This window comes from Ptychodera flava, chromosome 6 (genome assembly GCF_041260155.1).
Source record: "Ptychodera flava strain L36383 chromosome 6, AS_Pfla_20210202, whole genome shotgun sequence".
In the NCBI taxonomy this organism is placed as follows: Eukaryota; Metazoa; Hemichordata; class Enteropneusta; family Ptychoderidae; genus Ptychodera; species Ptychodera flava.
Window position 1 is genome coordinate 15,610,437 of NC_091933.1, and position 20,069 is coordinate 15,630,505.

Below are 20,069 nucleotides of genomic sequence, written 5' to 3' on the forward strand. Positions count from 1 at the left end.
TGCAGTGGCCACATGCATGGATCTTATGCGGCCTGAGGCTGGCCAGCTTACCATAATTGTAACTCCAAAGGCAAAGTATACACTTTCTTGGCGCTCTTCGTTCGTGTCAGATGTGTTTTTCATAAACGCCCAAAGACTTTTGCAGCTGGTGGAAGTGAAAGGCTACGCTTTTGCAGTTGTTACACACACTGCACTTGGGCGTGGTCCCAATATCTTCCAATCATGAGGTTTTCATAATAGGGTCAGGTCCAAGCCAACCCAGCCATGCCACTGCATTTGTACAGAGGCTACCCTGCACTCTAGCTAAAAACATTCAACAAGCAAGTAAATATCGCTCGTATGTATCAGTAGAGCTGATTTGGACGAACGATAAGAGATAACGTCATTACAGTAGATAGCCTTCTGCTGTGACAGAGAGAAAGTGGCCCACAGATGAAAGCGTAGTCGGCTTTCTCACTGTGGACGAGCCATCCATGGGACGAGCATAGTGACAGGTCTACGCTGTAACCTACCGATCACGCGCGTTATTGAGACCGCGCCCTTTTTCATTGACCAGATCCGCCGGATCGTTGCGCTCCGTCTTACTCATTACGCACACCAAGATGAAATGAAAGAACTGAAATTTTGACAATGATTAAATAATAACACCCCATTTCCTTGAAAATGAAGGAATATCCTTGGCAATAAATCATGCGAAAGTGCAAGAAGTTGATCACTTCTACCTAACAACACCAGTACAATCTGGAGTCAACATGGAATTTTTCACCGTCGCCATTTTGAGTCCAACAGCAAAGGAGTAAAATAGTCGATTTACACATCGCTGTACGATCCAGGTGCATTCAGAAACGAATTGGTCGGCTACACTTAAGCAGTGATATAAATATATGAGCATGAATGACAAAAATGAGACAACTTTTTCAAGCTTTCGTCAGGTTTTGGTAATTTTCCACGACGCAGGAACTCAAGCGACTAGATGGCATTACGGATTACGTCATTCACTGCGCACGCGCACTGCCCCATCGTGTCCGTTTTTGTCAGTTTCAGAAACCCCGTTTGTTTAGAATGTTCCATGGCCGCCATTACTTATGTTGGTGTTGTAAAGTTGATACACGCTCAACTGTAGGTATAGTCTATCCGATGCAGAGATGCCCATCACATTTATGCTGTACCAATGCGATTTTGGATGAAATCGAATCCACGCTAACCGTTTTATACAAGGATTATCATATTTCGGTCCCGAGACTTGCTTACCCATACGAACGAAGCCGCATTTACTGCATACTAGATTCCGAGTGTCTTGATCTCGTCTCTAGGTTTTACGTGCACCAAGAAGGAAATTTCGAACAGGTAAGGGATGGTTCTTTGACTAACATGGATTTTATGATAAATTTCAAGTTATGACGTGATATGCTGCATATTTTTCTCGTACACGATTTATATAGAACACGTGAATATTCAGTCATATTCAATGTTTATGTATATACTCGTAGTAATATCACAAACATGTTCCCACCGTGTTTCAGATCATACATGTACGGTAATGCACCGTTGTCCCAATATCTGTCGCTGGTGTTTGTAATTATTGAGTTTTAGTGACCCATATGCATATTGTATTTTCGCGGCAAGTCTTAGTAAACTTCTTTAAAAATACAGGTGCTGTGAATTTCGTGCTTTCATACATCGTTCATATGTGTGCGCGGTTGAAAACACTGAACGCTCGGACGGTGGCACTCCCTCCCTCGCTAGCATGTCTAGTGTTCTGTTTTGATATGTCACATTAGCAACGTTTTCGTATCGACATTGTGAATATTTTAGACCGTCTGCTTTTCAAGTTGAACAAGCGAATAAGCGCGTTTCCAACTCATGGTACTTGTTTTATCCTGAATGTGATGTTGAGCATGTTTTTGGTGGTAGGAGTCTATCTGGTGGGCCCATCCCACTTCAAATCTTACGCGGGTTGCAGAACGACATCCTGGTAATATTGACAGTTGGCAGTTTCAAAATGGCAGTTCACTACCGCACTCGTTTCAGTGTTGCCTTGCAGTCAAGGGAAGAGCACCCTTCGAACGTTAATGAACAAAATATTGAAATTATGAGGTTTCGGAGCCTTTTTCCGCTACTTTGCACTGTCTGTGAAATCTCATCCAAAATCCTAAGGTCAGAGTTAAAATTTGACAGCTGCATGATGTTTCCATTCTAAAAGGAGACCCGTAGTATATTATCTCTATCTTTTGTGTCAATGTACAAAGTCCAACCATACAACCATGAATATATCGACGCCTGATTTTTGCCTAGGTCCCTTATAGTTCCCAAAGTGACACAGCCAACCCGTGGAAATATATTCAAATTTCTGAACGCTTAATAGCTTCAGCTACGCTCTCAAGAACATCTCACGAACACTCAGAGTGAAAATAGGGGATCACTTTGTCGTGGTCTACGTTACAATTTAGCAGAAACTATCCTATCCTTATTCCAACTTCTCTTAGATATTGTTAGCCTTAACAGGGTTTAGAAATCACTATGTCGGCTTTTGCTTGGACAAAGTGTTGTGTTGTTGTTTTACACGTACTGAAGTATTTTCTTGATTTAAGTTGATAGATAATTTTATGGAATATGTTTTCATCAGTTTCTGTGTCAGTGTCTCTGTACACGCTGTGGCATTTTTTGTTTTTTTTCCACTAAGTCGATGTTACATTGATCCAAATGCCCTATGACATTAGAATGGTAAAAGTACTCTGAGAATATTTTTAACACCTTTCCTTTTAACAGGTTTTCTCCTATTTGCAGAACAGCATATGACAATGAGAGGATAGCAGTTGATATATTTGTTTGATATATTTCATTGTGACTTACGAATTTGGAGTGGGGGTTGTAGTCTAAAAATTCATTATACCCAGTTCTAATGTGTAAGATTCACAAATCAGTGCTCATTGGACATACATTCAGTGAAACACAGCAATCTAATACGCAAATCCAACGTCAAAGCTTTCAAGTTCATCTATTACAAATTTCAGAATGCATCGCTGTTAGTAGGAATACATCAACAGATGCAGCAAATATCCAAGTATTGTAGTGAATCTAAAGAGAATTGTTCAGTCCACTTGCACAGTTTATAATTATTATCTTTGAAGGACTATAAAAGTACAGAACTGTATTTAAGGTATCAGCAATATTGAAGATATTAAAAGCTACATGTAGTGATGGTGTCTTTCCTGCAAAGCATCAATAATTACAAATGCCATTGTTTCCTCTGCATATTATCAATGCTGTTGCCACCAAAGTCATGTTCACCATGGTAACTCTTACATATTATTTATGCAGTTTATTCATTTGTAGTACCAGCATTAGTTCAGTGTCCATTAATATGGAAAGGCATCAGCAAGGTGTGCAGCATAACTGTGTGAGTCAAATTCCGAAGGCAATTTTGTGTACTTCTTTGACATTTTATTCTGTGTAAGTTCAGAGGGGATTCGTAATTTTAGAAAGTATGACATTGTGGCAGGATACCCTTTTTCCCCAATATGATTAACTACAATGTAATCTATTAATTCTTTGCCATTTTGCATTCAAATATCCAAAAACAGCAAAGCTGATTGTAATAGTGAACAAAACAAAACTGTGTAAATGAAGCTATATTATTAGAAACGATACTGTAGTTCAAGTTTATCACAAGTAATGCTCTTGTACAATGCTATTTTCATACCGTGTATTGAATTCTACTTATTATCTGTAAAATTAAAATTTATGTGTTGCTCGCCTGATACTTGTACAGTCAGAAAGCATCTAAAGCTGTTGCAAGCATTTGTATTTCCTAGTCACTTGGCATTTAAGTTGTGTAGCATTGATCCAAGCAGTATTCAAAGACATGTGTATTGTATAGATTGCTCATTATCAGAAGGTTTGCTGGATGCATTATTGATAAACCTACGTTACCTTTGTTTCCATCTATTTCAGTTGGACATCATTTTGAATGTGAATCACTCGTGCTTCTGTAAACATTTGCATATGAAAGTGGTTAGCTGATGAAATATGCCACATACCTTTCACCTTGTTGCTATCAGCAAGCTACATCCATCAATAAAAGGAAAGATCGTGAGAAAGGACACAGTGAGTAGGTCCTTGCCGGCTATGCTATGAAGGGAATCTTGAGCCATAACAACGTCAGTTAAGCACAAATGATTCAGTAACCCTGACAACGCCAACTGGATGAATTTCCATCCAGGCTGTCCTGGTTATTCATCTGAAGTTGATTTTGTCAGATTGTTTCCTGAGCTGACCATATTTCATATCCCTTCATCTGTCCTGGAAGCATGTCGTTAGCTAGTGAGGTATGATGGTATAAGCAAACAGTAAAGTAACGATTTGTGGCTGGTTTTATTCCAAACATTCGTCAGAATTTTTTAAAGATATGTGATAAAAATGTTTGACAATGAAGAGTGTTGCACAAAAACAGGCTTGTGGCTAACTAGTAAGTTGTGCATCGCAAGAGTAAACTTCATGAAAAGAAACAAAATATTTAGTTTGTTGACCCATTTTTTAGCATCCAGCTGTAGTATGATGTGAAGGTTTATTTTGTTGCCATTTTAGGGTCAGTGTAGTGTGCAGAACAGTGTAATAGTGAGTACTGTGATCACCCAACATATTTCTATGCTGTAGGATGTAAAAAAAATGTTGTACATGTGTGTGAAAATCCTGTCACAAATATATTTTAATGAGAGCATTGTGCAGGGTATTTTTAGGTGATCATGTGACTGGGGCTGAAGAGTTCACAGTGTTTGCTTGAACGTTTTCTTTGACATGGGTACAATGGCGGACTTTAGTCATGTGACTGCCTCTGTGTTTGGGTTTTTGTTTGACTTGGGAGATTAAATTTATGCTGTGTGTCTCCATTCAGCAGTTGTCATAATGCATTTGTATGTATTGCTTTGTATCATAGCCACAATTATTTTTACTGTAACAGCGTTTGTGAGTGAAATATTGCAATATTACTTGGTGTAATTAAATATAAATGCACCCAAATTTTGTTCCTGTAATCTCTTAATAAAATCTGATATCTAGTGAGTGTTATGCCTAGCAGAATATCTGTTTGTTGTTGCTTTCATGTATACAGGCTGCTGCTTTTCAGTCCATTGTATTAGAAATTTGAAAAAAAAGGTACATCAAATGAAAGGACTTGTGTTCTGAAAAATCTGTAGCTATCAATTTTCAGAGTATGGAGGCTCAGATAGGTAATTTTGTCATGCAAAATGTAAGTGGGCTTGTAAATTAGGCAGGGTGGCATGTGTAGCGTTATTGTAATGGACACAAATGGCCAAGAATATTGTGCTATTCCGTTCAAATTAGCATTTCCCATGCCCGATCTATGTTTTTGCGCAATAAATCAGAGTGCTAGTGATAGTAGTTGTGTCAGTTGAACAGTGTCAAAAGTTGGTAATTTGTTACAGTAACCAACCTTCTGATACAGAAAAGTAGGCTAATAGTACTGCTCACGCTGCAGTTAAAAAATATAGATTCTACAAATATGTAGTGCTATTTTTATACAAACACATTTTTAGCACAAAAAGGAATATCAGGCCTCCTGTTTCATGAAACAGCGTTGAATGTAGTGCAAGTGAATTTGTTTTGTATGCTCTCTGTTTCTACAATACGTTTTGTTCTTTGAATGTACATGTGTTTTCTTGGCGATATATTCTAGAACAAGCCAAACGGTGTTATGCGCTAGCAGATCGCGAAGCCTGCCTTTACACCATCTCAGTTGTTTAACCAATATTCCCACGGAGTGAACCATTTTCCAAATTAGTCTGAAAAAGAAAATACATAAAAGGTGACAACAAAATTTTTTAATGACTTCATTAGACTGCTTGGCCAACTAATAACGGTTGATTGCAGAATTGAAAATGAAGGAAAATCAGTTTCTATCTGCTTATTGTCAACCTGTACTGTAGTAACATTGCTTGTTTCTCATAGCTCATGATTACGTTATTCTGTAAGATCGGTTTGTGAAATCAGGTTACAAACTTTCGCTTCAGCAGATTCCCAGGAACCATTGGAATAAAAGCTAGTTGGTTCTAGGATTCTTCACTATTTCACAGTGATTACATTTCATATAAACATGAGTAACACATCTTGATCAAGCTGTGTTTACTGATAGAAAGAAACTGAAGCTACCTGTCCCCAGCTCACTAATTGAGAGTTTATTTTGGTCATGAAATTTGCACTTGCTGTTGAATATAGTTGACTTGGACCATTGCCAAATGAGTAGTGCACTTCACTGTGAACATGTGTGCCATTTTGTGTCACAGGAAGGTGGGGAGAAGAGGCTGCTCATCGGATCCCAAATAGTGCTGTGTCATTCTTAGAATAGCTACCTGAACTGGTAGGTTACACTACTCCTTTTAAAATTTTAAAAACTTGAAAAACGTAAATGAAAGTATTAAATTTTTATTAGTTTGGATTCTGCTGCACCTCAAAATGCAATTTAACAGTTCAAAGTTTGATTGTTTGTTGGTTTCAGTACAAATAATTTTGAGAGAGAAAAAAACTTAGCCTCAGCTGTATGCTTGTATGACATATCCGTGGCGTCCATACGGACATGCATTCAACTCTGTAAATGACTAATAATGTCGCACACACAAATGGGAAGGGCCGTATTAAAGTTTTGCGTCACTTAAATGTCATACAAGTAATATGAAAAAAGTTGCAATCACAACATACATTGCAAAATTATTTGCAGAAGAAAACGTGTTTCGAAATGTTCTCCTGGTTTATATTATAGGGTTATTCACAAAATACGGCCCTGTATGGACGAGGGCTCAGTGAGTGACGTATTGGACGAGCGAAGGCGAGTCCAATACGTCACTCACTGAGCCCGAGTCCATACAGGGCTGTATTTTGTGTATAACACTATTATTATACATCTCCCTCCATTAATCGTTCGTATAAACTAATTCTATGGTAAATTTGAGGGATGCGGCACACGTGATATGAGTGGAACGCACGCGATTGTTGAAATAAAATTGCTACAAACCCCTGAAAATTCGCATCGCGCGTCTCCTGTATTCGGGACTCCGCGTACTATACAAGATACGGAAAGTTATTGGAAGGTCAAACTTCCATAGGTTACGGCAGTAGGTGTATAATATACCGTGTTATTCAGCATGTGGCATTATACTGGTGCAAAATTACAAGTTAAAGTAAGCCTGATTTTCTGTTGAATTAGAATTGTATCTCTACAGGAGTGTTTTAATTGTAGGTGGTGAGTGTGTTTTCATCATTCTGTCAGCTCTAAAATTTGGAGTTATTGTTAGGACTATCCTTGTTCGCCTCCAAGAGAGAAAACCCAAAAAATAAACAGGACAATATGTGGCCTTAAATTGAAACCCTTGAGTCCTTGAATATTTGATGAAGCTGACTGTGTATTTCTTAATGGGTTTGAGCTTTACCATAGCTGTTCTCTTGTGGAAATACAATAATAGCTGGTCGCAAAATTTTGAAAGGAGATATAATTTTTTAAAACATCAACAAAGCCAATGTACCAATTGTACATTTAAGGCTGACATTAAGAAAAGTTGAAGTGAAATTTTATATACTGTTTTTATCACGTATTTTAATGTCCTTTAAGTTCAGCTTCTCTGTAACGTCATCAACGATAACTCATCTCAACAACAAAGAGGGGAAAAGAAAACTATATATTTCATATATTGCCAGTGTATAGTATGAAATACTTCCTCCAAAACAAGGTTGACAACAGATAGCTAATTCAAAAGTGTGAAAATTACGTGTTACAGTTATGTTTGCCGGTCAAAAAGACTTTGTATATACTCTCATTTTGAATGTAAATCATCAAAAACTTTCTATGGAATTGGCAAAATTTGTCTTATTTTCCTAAAAGGGAAAACCCACAATAAACAGATCACATAATTCCATGTATATGTGGAATTTTCAGATGTGTTTTCACTGGATGTGAGTTGAAATTAAAGATGGCGGCTGTTACTATTACCATGAAATGTCTAATGTGGCACTTGTTATTGTTATAGATCAACTCCCTGCCAAAGGGCAGTGACGTCAGCCTTTGTTCCACTTCCCCATCAAAGGAACTGCAATAAAGCTTTTCAGAAAAGCCTTAATGCATCTAGTCGAACGATAGAAGATCAGTAAATAGGAGCATGTGAGGCCCTTTTGAAATGCTCATTAGCATATCAGTGAGACGTATACTAGAGGATTGTGGGTAGTCTATGATTGGTCAAATTCTCCGTGGAATAGAAATTGCTAACTACAAAAGCATCGCCCAAAGGCTGGCAAATATGGCGACAGCTGCAAGAGGCGTAGCAGGGGGAAAGGAAAAAAAAATGAGCAGATTGAGTTTCATTTGTAGTGCACATCCCTGTGTGTTATTAAGTTTCAGTGTTATAGTTAATGACCAAATTTGATGTGTTGGATCTGATAGGTACAACGTGATGTGTGAGATTGATGTGATTGGGATTGTGTCACAGCGTGTTGCAGTTCATAGTGTAAGGACGTGGATTTGCCATGGGCTACACTTTGTGCAATGGGCATAATAAATATATGGCATTGTGTTTATGACTCTACCATGCACTGGTGTAGTTGAGACATAAATTATGCTTTATTGGATATCATTCACTGTGTTATTATTAGAACGTAGTGTACATGTAAGACATCTAAGAATAGGAAGATCATAACAGTGTACAATTGAGTAAACGCTTGTTATTTGACAAATTTGAATTATAAAAAACCTGTCTCAGACACTGGCATCTTGATTCTTCTTCATTCAAATCATGTAATTCTCTCCTGCATTTCAAATGTTCCCACTCTCAAGAACTATGATATGCGCGTTGTTATAATATCCGGAAAATGTATTCTGCGTATTCCCACAGTGTCTCTCACTAATCTTGCCTTACCACCAAGGAAAAATAATAATTCTTGATAATAAAATGTTGCACTGTAGTATAATGATGTATAGTTGTTGTTTCAGACCTGCTTTGACTTTTCAGAATAGATATAGAGTGTGTCACTATCAGTGATGATAGTAAGTGATACATACACAAATGTCAAGCATTTGTTGCACTTTTCTTGCTTTATCTGAGCCTTCAATATGAACATAATACAAAATGATGTATCAATACTATCATTGGATGACAGAGAATGAAACCAGACCAGCTATAGTAACAATTATCAGTTGATTGTTATTATCCGAATTATGAGGCTCCACAAAAGTCGTATACAAATTTACAAATATATCAACTTCCTAATGAAATGCTTAGTTAGAGCTGAGTCCATATTTCATGATTCCCTTCATTTGTATATCTCCGGAGGTGTTTCAAAATAAAACTCCATCGATTTGCATTTGATTTTTCAGTGAGAACAGAGTTGTTGCAATGTGTGCCAGCCCTGGGGCCAGGCGGTTACCCTGTTGCCCACATGTGTCACCTATGTCGATGTGGATCTGCTTTCCGATGCAAGCGAGATGAGTATCATATTCAATGTTGCTCCAGCAACCAGAAAAGAAGATACGTACAACATTGTCATGGCTGCTGGGTCTGAGTAAGTCTAACTTCTTTGCCATCTCTGGCTTCAAGAACTTGCTGTGAAAGAAGAGAGAGAGAGAGAGTAAGAGAGAGAGAGAGAGAGAGAGTAATAGTAATATGTCTGTATTATAGCAGTGTTTATTTTAACAAATCTGCAATGTTATTATATTGTAAGATGATATGGAAATTTATGCGTTGCTATTACAATGATGTCAGCAGTCATTCATGATTTAACAGCACATAACTTATGGATGTAGATAGGGGCCAGCAAACAATATCTGTTCTGATTTTTTGCGCTCACTGTCGCAGCATTTCAGTTGTTTACTCTGGACAGTTGTTCATCATATAACCATGCAGCATTTTCCGTTCTACCATTATGGAGCCCTCTGTGAATCAAGTGAATCAGTGGAAACTGCACGTTAGCTTCAGACTCTGTTCCGCTGCACAGTGATTTTGATCAGGTTTTCCTGCACTCTCTTCTTGCAGCCCAGAATCCAACGAAGAACCTGTCGCTACTGGAGATGCCAACAGTTACCAACAACCAGTTACTGCGTTAACGACGACTACAAACTCTCACCAACATCACAACCACTATCACCACAACCATCATCATCATTCCCATCACCATCACAACCACTATCTAGGACTGCCGTATCAGGTGTGTGAAGTTAGTGGAGCACTTCTCTTTAATCCAGTGTTCAGGGGGACTTTGTCTTACACACTGTAAGACAGGCACAGGGTGTTGGTCACTTTGTGACACACGCAAGCTATATGTATGTGTTAATGATAATTGAAGTGATAATTATGACAATGAAGCAAGGAAAATTGCTCATACAATTTTGTTATTCCTTGCAAATTAAATTTGCGCTGCAAGCTGCATATCACTTAAAAGAAATGAGGCAATTTTGAAAGTATGACAGCAAATGCCATGCTCAAGTCAAGTAAAGTTTTGCCGTCAGATCTTAGAGTTTTTCTGATTCTGTCAACCTTTATATTGTTAAACATAAGGTGCCAATGCATTATTCTATCATGGGATCATGTATTTATGTATTTCATGTATTGTAATTTTGTGATGCCACCTCCTCTTAGGATCATAACTACGGGGCACCACCGCCTCCCACTCCTCCACAGTCGCCTCCTCTGCCAAAAATAAACGGTTTTATCGAGGAAAGCTCCAACATTAGCAATCAGAGTGCAACAGAAACAGCAGATGAAAATGAAGAGAACAGCATTACCAGATGTATATGGTGAGTACTGACAATGAACAGATTTTAAGTTTCTTTTAATATTCCTTTGCAGTGTCAGTGTGATTGTCCTGTGAAAAAACTCTGATCTAAGTTTGTTCACAATTTGGCATGATGACTTCATCCCCAAGATTGAAATAAACAGTGACCGATTGAATATTTTACTAAAATGAAATTGTTTTGAGTTTATCGTTTAAAAGAAATACAAATAAACAAACAGGTAACGACTAGTATGGAAAAAAATGAGAAGGATCACATTTATCAGAGTATCAGTTTTTTGGCCGCTTCCACTCTAGGATGCTGACAAGCTCAGAAAAGCTGTTTGTAGCTCGTAGACAATGAGGACTACGGGATGTTGAAATTGACAAATTGGTTTGCCCCGTCACAGGAGAAACTAATCAAGACGAGGCCCGCAGTCTGTGCCTTTTGTGTATGACTGGTTCACTGGGAATTGTAAATTGAAACTATGGCAGGCACACAGAGGCTGATGAAAAAATTGACCTCTATGCACAATTGAATTAATTTTGCAAGCACATTAGGCCGTGTTAATGCTGTTACTGGAGGGTCTCCGCATAGATATGGCAGCAGATTGTAGCATGTTTTCCATTTTATGCAAATGCTGCTCAAATGGTTGCCTTAGCTACATCGTGCATCGTTTGCATATTTAAATATTCATGCAGGCTGTATGTCATATTCCAGAAAAGACAAGATAAGCCGTATGACTATGAGTCATCACGAATCTGACAGCGTGTCAAAGAGGATAAAAAAGGGAGAAACCTGACAACCTGAATGCATGCATTATGTATAGATATTATAAGCAGTCTGGGGTTCTCTGACACCATCAATATGGATGGCTGCTTTGACAGCATTCATCCAATTGTTTTACAACAAGACTCTCTCATTTGCCTGTGTATGCTTTTTGATCACAAAGCTGGTTCAGAAAGATGAGCCCTTGAAAAGCGGTATTCTAGTTGGAAACGTTAAATGATGGCCAGGCTTAGGGAAACATTGGAAGTCTCTAGTATAAGGCCTCTTCTCATTCATGGCAGACAGGCTCTGTACAGTATCTGGTATGATGCCAAATAATTTATTGATGTTTTGGGTTGACGTGACAGTGCCATGATGGACTTGTACTCACTCAGTTGTTCCGTATTTTTCACCTTCTCAGTGGCTTTGATCATGATGACGGTTACATGATTTGTTGCGATAAGTGCTCCGTTTGGCAACACGTCGAGTGCATGGGTATTGACAAGACAAACATCCCTGAGAGATATTTTTGTGACGAGTGCCAGCCGAGAACAGTGGATAAAGACAAGGCAGTCACTTTGCAATCCAAGAAGAAAGAAGAAATGACAGGTAAATATGTAATATTGTACTTCAAGAGGGCGACTGTATCAAGTTTTGTCTATGTGCATCAAGAGAGATCTGCTGAGTATTACATAAATTGCAGACAGTGTCCTTGACAGACTCATGAAGGTGAACACACTCTGTGTTATTGGAAGGGATCTGGGAAAATAAGTAAACAGCATGTGCTATTTGCTGTCAATTCTGTGCTGGTATGAAGGTTTGTCAGTCTAATGCATCGGTGATTGCCCACAAATCCCAGGTACATCCCTTTGAAAAGTAGAGTTAGTGTATGGATACATATATACATATTTTATGGCATTTCTGCTCCCGTAATGACAGAGTGCCTGTGTTGTTGTGTTTTCCTAACAAGAGAGCGAATTTGGACAGCTTTTAATAAGCTTAAGCTTCACCAACTCTTTCAAGTACGTCATCAGGAATACAGTTGAATAGTGTATACACATAATATCAATGCTTCCTGCCAGTATATGTATAACATTAGTAGGATGCATACAAGTATATTGACTATCTTGATTAAGTTAGAATGTGGCTTGTATCAACATTACGGTACATTTACAATTTGTGTAATCCCCATATAAAAGTCAAAATGCAGTATTCAAAATTTATTAGTGAGAAGTGTTACAGATACCAGCATACCCACCAAGCAAACATGTAGGCTTTTCCCATTTTGAATTTACTGGGAAGAACAGTTTTGATAATGTTAGCTTACTCAGAGGAGAGCTTGCTTGAGACAAGACTTCGAAATTTCCTGCACATGCATTGGTTTCTTGAAAAATATTTTTTCATCTTATAAAGACACCATGCATTTTGAAAATTGTGTTCAAAACTGTCAGAAACCCATCGCAATAAACTGAGGTGAGAAATAAGATCACCGTTTTATTTCAATGATTCAATCTTGAAGAGAAATCTCCCCCTACTGTGAGCTAAAGCAACTTATGAATTCACTCTGGTGCCACTCAGTCTCCATGGACAGAGACCAGGTTAACCAACAGATTGCGGGTCTGTCTGGTGTGTGTGTGTGTATATGAATGTGCGCATCCAGGGTTATCTGTCAGATATGTCTGAAGTGTTTGTATGGAAAGTTGTATTAAAAGATGTGTATTTCTGGATAGATAGGGTTGTTGTCAATATTGGATAAAATTAGCAATACTATAATTAGACTTGGCACAGTGTGAAGTTAGTTGAATCTGCCATTGATATCTGTATGCAGGTATCATGCATCACTTCCTCTCTCCATTCCTCCTATGATGTCATACAATGTAAAGACAGCTTCCAATGCATAATCATGATCTAATGCCTGGTCATGCTCACCAGAGATATCTGGAAACTTGAAATCTCACAAGTAAATGCAATAGTAGGCAGTGGCATCATTCTAGATCGACTACAAGAAACATGTACCATTTTATCAGTGAACTTACATCATTTATAGGGTCTTTGTGAATGTTATTTTGTTTGCATTTGGCAATTTAATTTGCTAATGCATCTAATGTAATTCCTCGTCTACATTCTGTATTTAACAAATTATGTGGCAAAACTAAAGTGGTCACTTTGCCTCCAAATGTCAGTCTTGTGAAACCTTGTTTCCATTGTCAATCACAACAAAGCCAAACCTCCAGTGTTGATTTCAGTCTCCGGTTTTTACCCTCTTCTCCCAATCCCCCTTCAGATACCAGTGCAACAGACAGCGGTGACGAGGTGACAACAACAACATACACAGCAGTGTCCAACTCTCCAACCAGCCTGACCTTGACCACTTTGAAAAGCAAAAAATTGAAGAAGAAGAGGAGAAGGAAGGAAAAGGGAGATGAGAGAGAAGATAGATTTGAAAAGAAGAAATTGAAGGTGGGTACAATTTCCATCTCATATATTATTCCCCACTTTTCCATGGAAAGGAAAGGTGATGTACACTTCATTTGACCGGCTATGAATCATCTTAGATGGGCATTAGACATGCAGACATGAATTTTTATTTAATATTGGTAAGATTAAATACAATTTATAATAAACCTATTATGTTGACTTTTACAATTACAAACTAAGCCCAGCTGAGCATTTTTGTGCCAGTACAGTCTCAATTCCTCATTTGAATAATTTTTTTTCTAATGTCATTATGACAACTCCTCCTCATGATTATATGTTTTCATAGTGGTAGTATCTGTGAATACACTTTGTTGAAATAAATCGTAAGTTTTTCATGCTGCTGCTTCTCTTCCCCATTTTCTGTGTGTTTTCAGGGTAATACTATCTGTAAATAAACTTCATTGAAATAAATGTAATGTATTTGAACAGACACAAAACGGAATAGCGGAGATTGTTTAAAATCATTTCCCCTGCTGTTAGGTATCCACCTAGATAAAAAAAAATGAGTTTGGATAATTTTGCTGTGGCGGACAATGAAGCAGATGTTATCACTGTTAGTGCTAATAGTAAAGTGACGCCTTATCTTATTCAAAATATTTTAGTTGTGCCAGTCATCTGATCGCAGGTGTTGCTGATTCTAGGTGAAAAGCTCTCATGACTTATGTATCTATTATAAAGCATGTTACAGTCGCAGAAACTTTCTATTACTCTCCCTCAGAGCAAACTTGAGAATGGTGGGATGGCCAACATAAATGAGTATACCTTTGTTGATGTCAATGAAGACACCATGGATCCCTGGGACAACAGTGCAAAGTGAGTTTTAGACACTCATTGCAAAATCTTCTGCCATGAAGCAAGGAATATTAAATGTGTATTTGAAAGAGTCAATATGGCTGTTGCATTGGTCAATATGCATCATACGAGAAATTCTTTGACAAGTGTCTTTTATTTATATTTGATTGAATTGATAGAAAGCAAAGGCTTGATTTAATGTGAACATCAGTGGCTTCCTTTGATGAAATGTGGAATAATTATTACAGAGTTTTGCAATTAATAAGATAAATATAAACCTTTCCGTAGCATTTTTTTGTAATATTGCAAGCAACTTACTTGTATCTTGTAATTTTTTGCTGTGGCAGCTCACTTGAGAATTACCAAGAAGCAGAAAGAAATCAGTACAGTGCAGATATTCAGCACCTGCTTGCTGTGCACAATGAGAACTCCTCCGAGGCATTGACTCTTTCCAGTAGTCAGCTGCCGGTACAGCTGGCTATTGCCCAGCCAGTGAACGCCACCAGCAAAGGTGTGTACATGATCGAACCTGTCAAAGCCAAACAGCCTGTCATTGAATACAGGGGTAAGGTTGTACTCAAGGAACAGTTTGATGTCCAGGAGCCTTTCTTCAAGAGGTGAGAGTGATTCCCAAATTTTGTCTGTGTGTCTTGAAATAATTTCCCAAGCCAATGTGCTGAACAAATTAGCCAGCAATTTCCGTATTTACCATTGCAAGAAAAGGTGATCTCTTCCATCACCACCCTTATGGTGTTCTCATATTTCCACCATTTGTGCCTTTACGAATGTAGGTATGTACTGGGCAGATATTTTGTATCCTGCTTCACTTCCAGCAAAGCCCTCATGCGTGAAACAGCATATGCTAGACTTGGCATCTTCATTTGCATACTTATAATGAATTCTTTCGGTCTGGCTGTGTTTCAAAAAAAACCAACTGTAATGAATTTTCTCTCAGTGGAAATATTTTAATCTCCCAGTACAGAAGGCTGCAGTGACTTCATCCCAAGGGTTGCAATGCAATTACACAAAAGTTTGATAAAATTACATTTGTAATGTTTTCAAGGGCATAAGGTACCAAGGTACAGATATTGTAGCAGTTCATCAACCTTCCAATTCTATATCGATATAAGAATGTAAAATATTTTGTTTTGGTTTTAAGCTGTAGCCAGAGCTACTGCTTTTATCACTAGTATAAAGTAATACGCAGAATTAAAATGCAAAATTCTAAATTAAGATTGGAATGTTGATAATCACAATTTCAGGGTTTGTAGTTATCAAAATGTTTTTGGTTTGTCAGTTACTGTAAGATTAACTTTCTGTCGTATTTATCTAATGTTGGGAATGTACAATAGACTCAGTAAATTGAATTTCTCACGCATGATTCTCACACACAACAACTTTCAAGCCCCGATTCGCATTTAAGAATGTTTTTTGCAATCTCTTTATTGAGAATTATGAGTTGTCCCATATGTAGTAAAAAGTTTACATGTGCTGTGCATGATAATGACATATGATGCTCGTACATACAGCAGCAGTGTGGGACGGGGTTTAACAAATCCAGGATGTACTTGGTGAGATTGCCAATTCAAATGTATCCATTCATGATGACATTTGCGAAACACACACACATACATCACAGAGGCTCATTTCACACTGCATTTCTTTTCTGTAGAAAGACAATTATATGATAGGCACATTTTTATAAACCTCTCCCAAGGGAAAGTCTTCAACTACTGAGTGTCACTGTATTCTATAACACTTACATGGGCTTTTATATGTTAGCGTTCATTTCTTTTTAAGTGCATATGAATAATTAAATAAAGTATGATGCGCAAACACTACCTGATGAGTTATTTATGCACTCTGTTGTGTTTTCAGAACATATCTGTAATTGTAATTGATAACAGCAATAACAGAGAAGCTTGGAATGATGAGTAATTTTATACAGAGCTCAAAGTTTTCAGCTACTAGTAACAACACACACACTTGCTTTATCTAAAAGAAGCCTGAATATGAAAAGAGTGTAAAGTTACTTTCATTTAGACAGTAGTTGGTATGCATCATTTACAATGGTTTGGTCTGTTCACATTGTAGGCCATATCCCTGTGTGTTGTTTTACAACATTGGCAACGTCAGGATATGTGTTGATGCCAGGACATATGGCACTTATTCCAGATTTGTAAGGAGATCATGTAAGCCAACTGCTGAGGTAAGTGTCAAAGTCTGCCATTTGTGTCATCTACAAGAGTAATCATCTCATCACAGTGATCATCCTCATGTGAAGAAATGAAACAGAGAGTTCTCAGCATGGCAGAAGAATTTTATTTTTACCCGTGGACATCTTGTTAGATGCTTTACATTCAGTACAAGTGTTCATTGATTTTGTGTTTCAACTAACAACATAACTGCTGGTCCAATATTCTTTTGTGAACTTGTTTTGTTTTAGTTTATCTATTTTTAATGCTATTTTAACCTCTTCACCCCTGATTCCCTGTGAACAAGGTCCATGCTCACCGAGTGTTAGCAGTGTGTATGGGACATGGTGCAGAAAAGGTTAAAAACCACAGATGAAGTGACATGAAATATTTGCCCTGTTTGCAGGTAAAGCATGCAGTCATTGACGGCAGTGTACATCTATACTTGTGTGCCATCCATGATATCACAAAAGGAACGGAGCTGACAATTGCATTTGATTACAACTACAAAGAATGGTGAGAAGTGACTGCTTTTCCTTGACATATCATGTTTTCGTGGATGTCATTCTTTGCAGTGTGAACAGGATGAGAAAGTGGGAGTGGATTTCTTTGTACTCAGGAAGTTGTGTAAATGGGGATTTCCATTGGCAGGCTGCCAAAGCCATACAGGTCATAACTTCTCTAAACAATCAGCAGGGAAAAGGCATTGCCACAGTGGGACTTGTAATCAAACTCTGTATGAAATGGCCCATGGGGGCGGTATAGAATCTGGAGTCCAAGGTATTGAGTGTGGTCACTTAATCACCTGAATTTGAATTGAATCTTGTTACTCATCTAGCATAGGAATTAGGTGCTGTAAAAACTAAAGATATGATTCTGACTGAGAAGTTTACGTAGAATTGTTTTCAAATTATAATTTGATACGGGCATGTTGTTTATATGATCAGTTTTGTGAAATTTTGGCAAGTGGAGACTTCCTTAAACTATTCAGATTTGCTGTTGAAATGTGGTTGGTGTCTTTTGATTGAATCTGTCATGAAAAAGAAGCATAATATGTAAAGTTAGGTATTTACTTGTTGCTACATAAGATTCCACAGTGTAGAACAAAGTTTTGATTTTTTTCCCTCAGTATCACAGTTGATGATAATTGTGTGGGATATGTGTTTTTTTTACAGTGGCTACCTGGTTGACTGTGCCTGCCTGCAGAAGAGCTGCCCCGTTGTGGAGCACAACAACAAATGTTTCCAGGAGAACTCACAAGAGAGTGAGAAGTCAACGAATCCTCACAAGAACAACCACATACTCCGAGGTGAGGAAGACCTTTCCAGTTCTACTAATGCTGCTGGCTCGGCGACCTGTAAAAACAGAAAGGTCTCCCCTCTCAGGGTGTCAATTTCAAATCACAGTAACCAGGTAAGAATCGAACGTGAGCCCTTGTAGATCACTGTCTCTGTGGCTGCATCCCAAGTCATTTCTGTGTGTGGACACCATGTCCACTGACAGCGATTTAGCTGAGTGATTGCGAATAGATACTCTCAGTTGATGTCACACTAAAAGTAAAACATTCCAAATAGTGAAGTGCACGTTTTACAGGATGTGGGCCATGAAAGAAAAAGGTGTGTCAGACTACCATATTTCAGTGTCACATGCATCAAGTGCTATGAATTTAAACATATTACAGTTTTGATGAGGTAATGGCACTTGGTCAACAGATTATCCAAAAACGACATGTACAATCTACAAAAAATTTACTCAGGTGAAAAAAAACCAGTTTTTGATTTGACATTACTGTACTAGAAAGGTGTAATGAGGTTGAAAAGTGGGGAAGTTAGCTCTGTACAAAGTTGAGTAAGTTCTTTTTTCTGACAATGTCTTACAGACTTCCCAGAGCAACCCTGAACCAGTGGAAAGCAGCCAAGCAGTCGACAATCAACAGCCGGAGAATGAAGCCACCAAGGAGCAGAAAATGCCGGAACCAGAGAAAGAACAGGAGGAGCAGGATCAAGAGAAGCTGAAGAAGATGACCAGGGAAGAGAGGAAGATGCACGCCATCATGGAGGCCTTCAAGAAGATGGAGAGGACTCAGAAAAGGCGACAGCAAGCTCTAGAGAGGATAGCTAATGCCAAAGCTGCCAAGGCAGAACAGGGTACACCCGAAGGCTCCAAGGAAGATGGACAGGAACTTGAACAGGTCTGATTTATGGCATTACAATCATCAAAATATTCAATTTTCCTGCACCTTGGTCACCTACAGTAGTAAAATTTTTCATGACATTCTTTGAACAGAGTGTGTAATGCTCAGCGAGAGGGGTTAGGTGGCAGGGGATGAATTATGAAACTCTTGTTTTCGAGTGGCTGTAAGCCTAATCTGTATCGTCATTAAATTTCAGAACGGTACCACAGAGGGAGAAAGTCAACCAGTGTTACCTGTAACCCATCCGCCGAAACCGAGAGCCAAATGCAGGAATTCCAGAAAGAGGTCGGCCAAAAGGTGAGAGAAACCTCACTGTAATTTGAATAAAGCTCAGACAGTGCAAAATATATTATGCAGATGGTTGTAATTGGGAGAGGTTGTCAGGCTCAGTTGTGTCATACAAGTTTTGTTGTGAGAGGAGCAATACATTGAGGACAAATGCTGTGAAGGATCTAACACAGCGTCTGCCAAGTCTGTGTTTTCTGTGGCTACTTTAGAAAAATTAACATGCATTGATATATTCAATTATTGATATTCCAGTTTGTACATTTTTCGTGTCTCCAGCTGACACATCAAATGTTACAACGATTTGCCTTCTGTGTACTCAAGTTGTGTTATCTGTCTTGATTTTCAAAGGCGTCGTGTGAACAGCACAGCGTCTTCAAACGCAGAGCCGTCGTCTCCAGAAGTTACAGTCTGTACAACACCCGTTACCTCAGCTGCCATTACAAGCTTCAGCGACAACTCTAATTCAGGTCTTACATCACCAGTACCCTCGACCAAAAGTTTCAGGTTTCCCAAAACGAAAAAGGTGAGGGCAGTAATACCATATAGCAAGTGTCAGGGCACGCAGAGCGCCCTCGCATGATTTTCT

The 20,069-nt window shown here is 38.4% G+C and overlaps 1 protein-coding gene across 2 annotated transcripts in view; it reads left to right on the top strand.

Annotated features, from left to right (window-relative positions):
- Positions 1–1,052: 1,052 nt before the first annotated feature.
- The window catches only part of LOC139134955 (inactive histone-lysine N-methyltransferase 2E-like), a 31,075-nt gene continuing 12,058 nt past the window's right edge, over positions 1,053–20,069 (top strand). For both annotated transcript variants that reach the window (XM_070702068.1, XM_070702069.1), the window contains exons 1-14: positions 1,053–1,347; positions 9,377–9,561; positions 10,032–10,203; positions 10,635–10,792; positions 11,958–12,145; positions 13,821–13,996; positions 14,733–14,827; positions 15,154–15,423; positions 16,901–17,015; positions 17,408–17,517; positions 18,177–18,414; positions 18,881–19,192; positions 19,392–19,492; positions 19,832–20,006. In XM_070702068.1, coding sequence (XP_070558169.1) covers positions 9,485–9,561; positions 10,032–10,203; positions 10,635–10,792; positions 11,958–12,145; positions 13,821–13,996; positions 14,733–14,827; positions 15,154–15,423; positions 16,901–17,015; positions 17,408–17,517; positions 18,177–18,414; positions 18,881–19,192; positions 19,392–19,492; positions 19,832–20,006 — 2,187 coding nt within the window. In that variant the 5' untranslated portion in view covers positions 1,053–1,347; positions 9,377–9,484. The remainder of the gene's footprint in view (positions 1,348–9,376; positions 9,562–10,031; positions 10,204–10,634; positions 10,793–11,957; positions 12,146–13,820; positions 13,997–14,732; positions 14,828–15,153; positions 15,424–16,900; positions 17,016–17,407; positions 17,518–18,176; positions 18,415–18,880; positions 19,193–19,391; positions 19,493–19,831; positions 20,007–20,069) is intronic.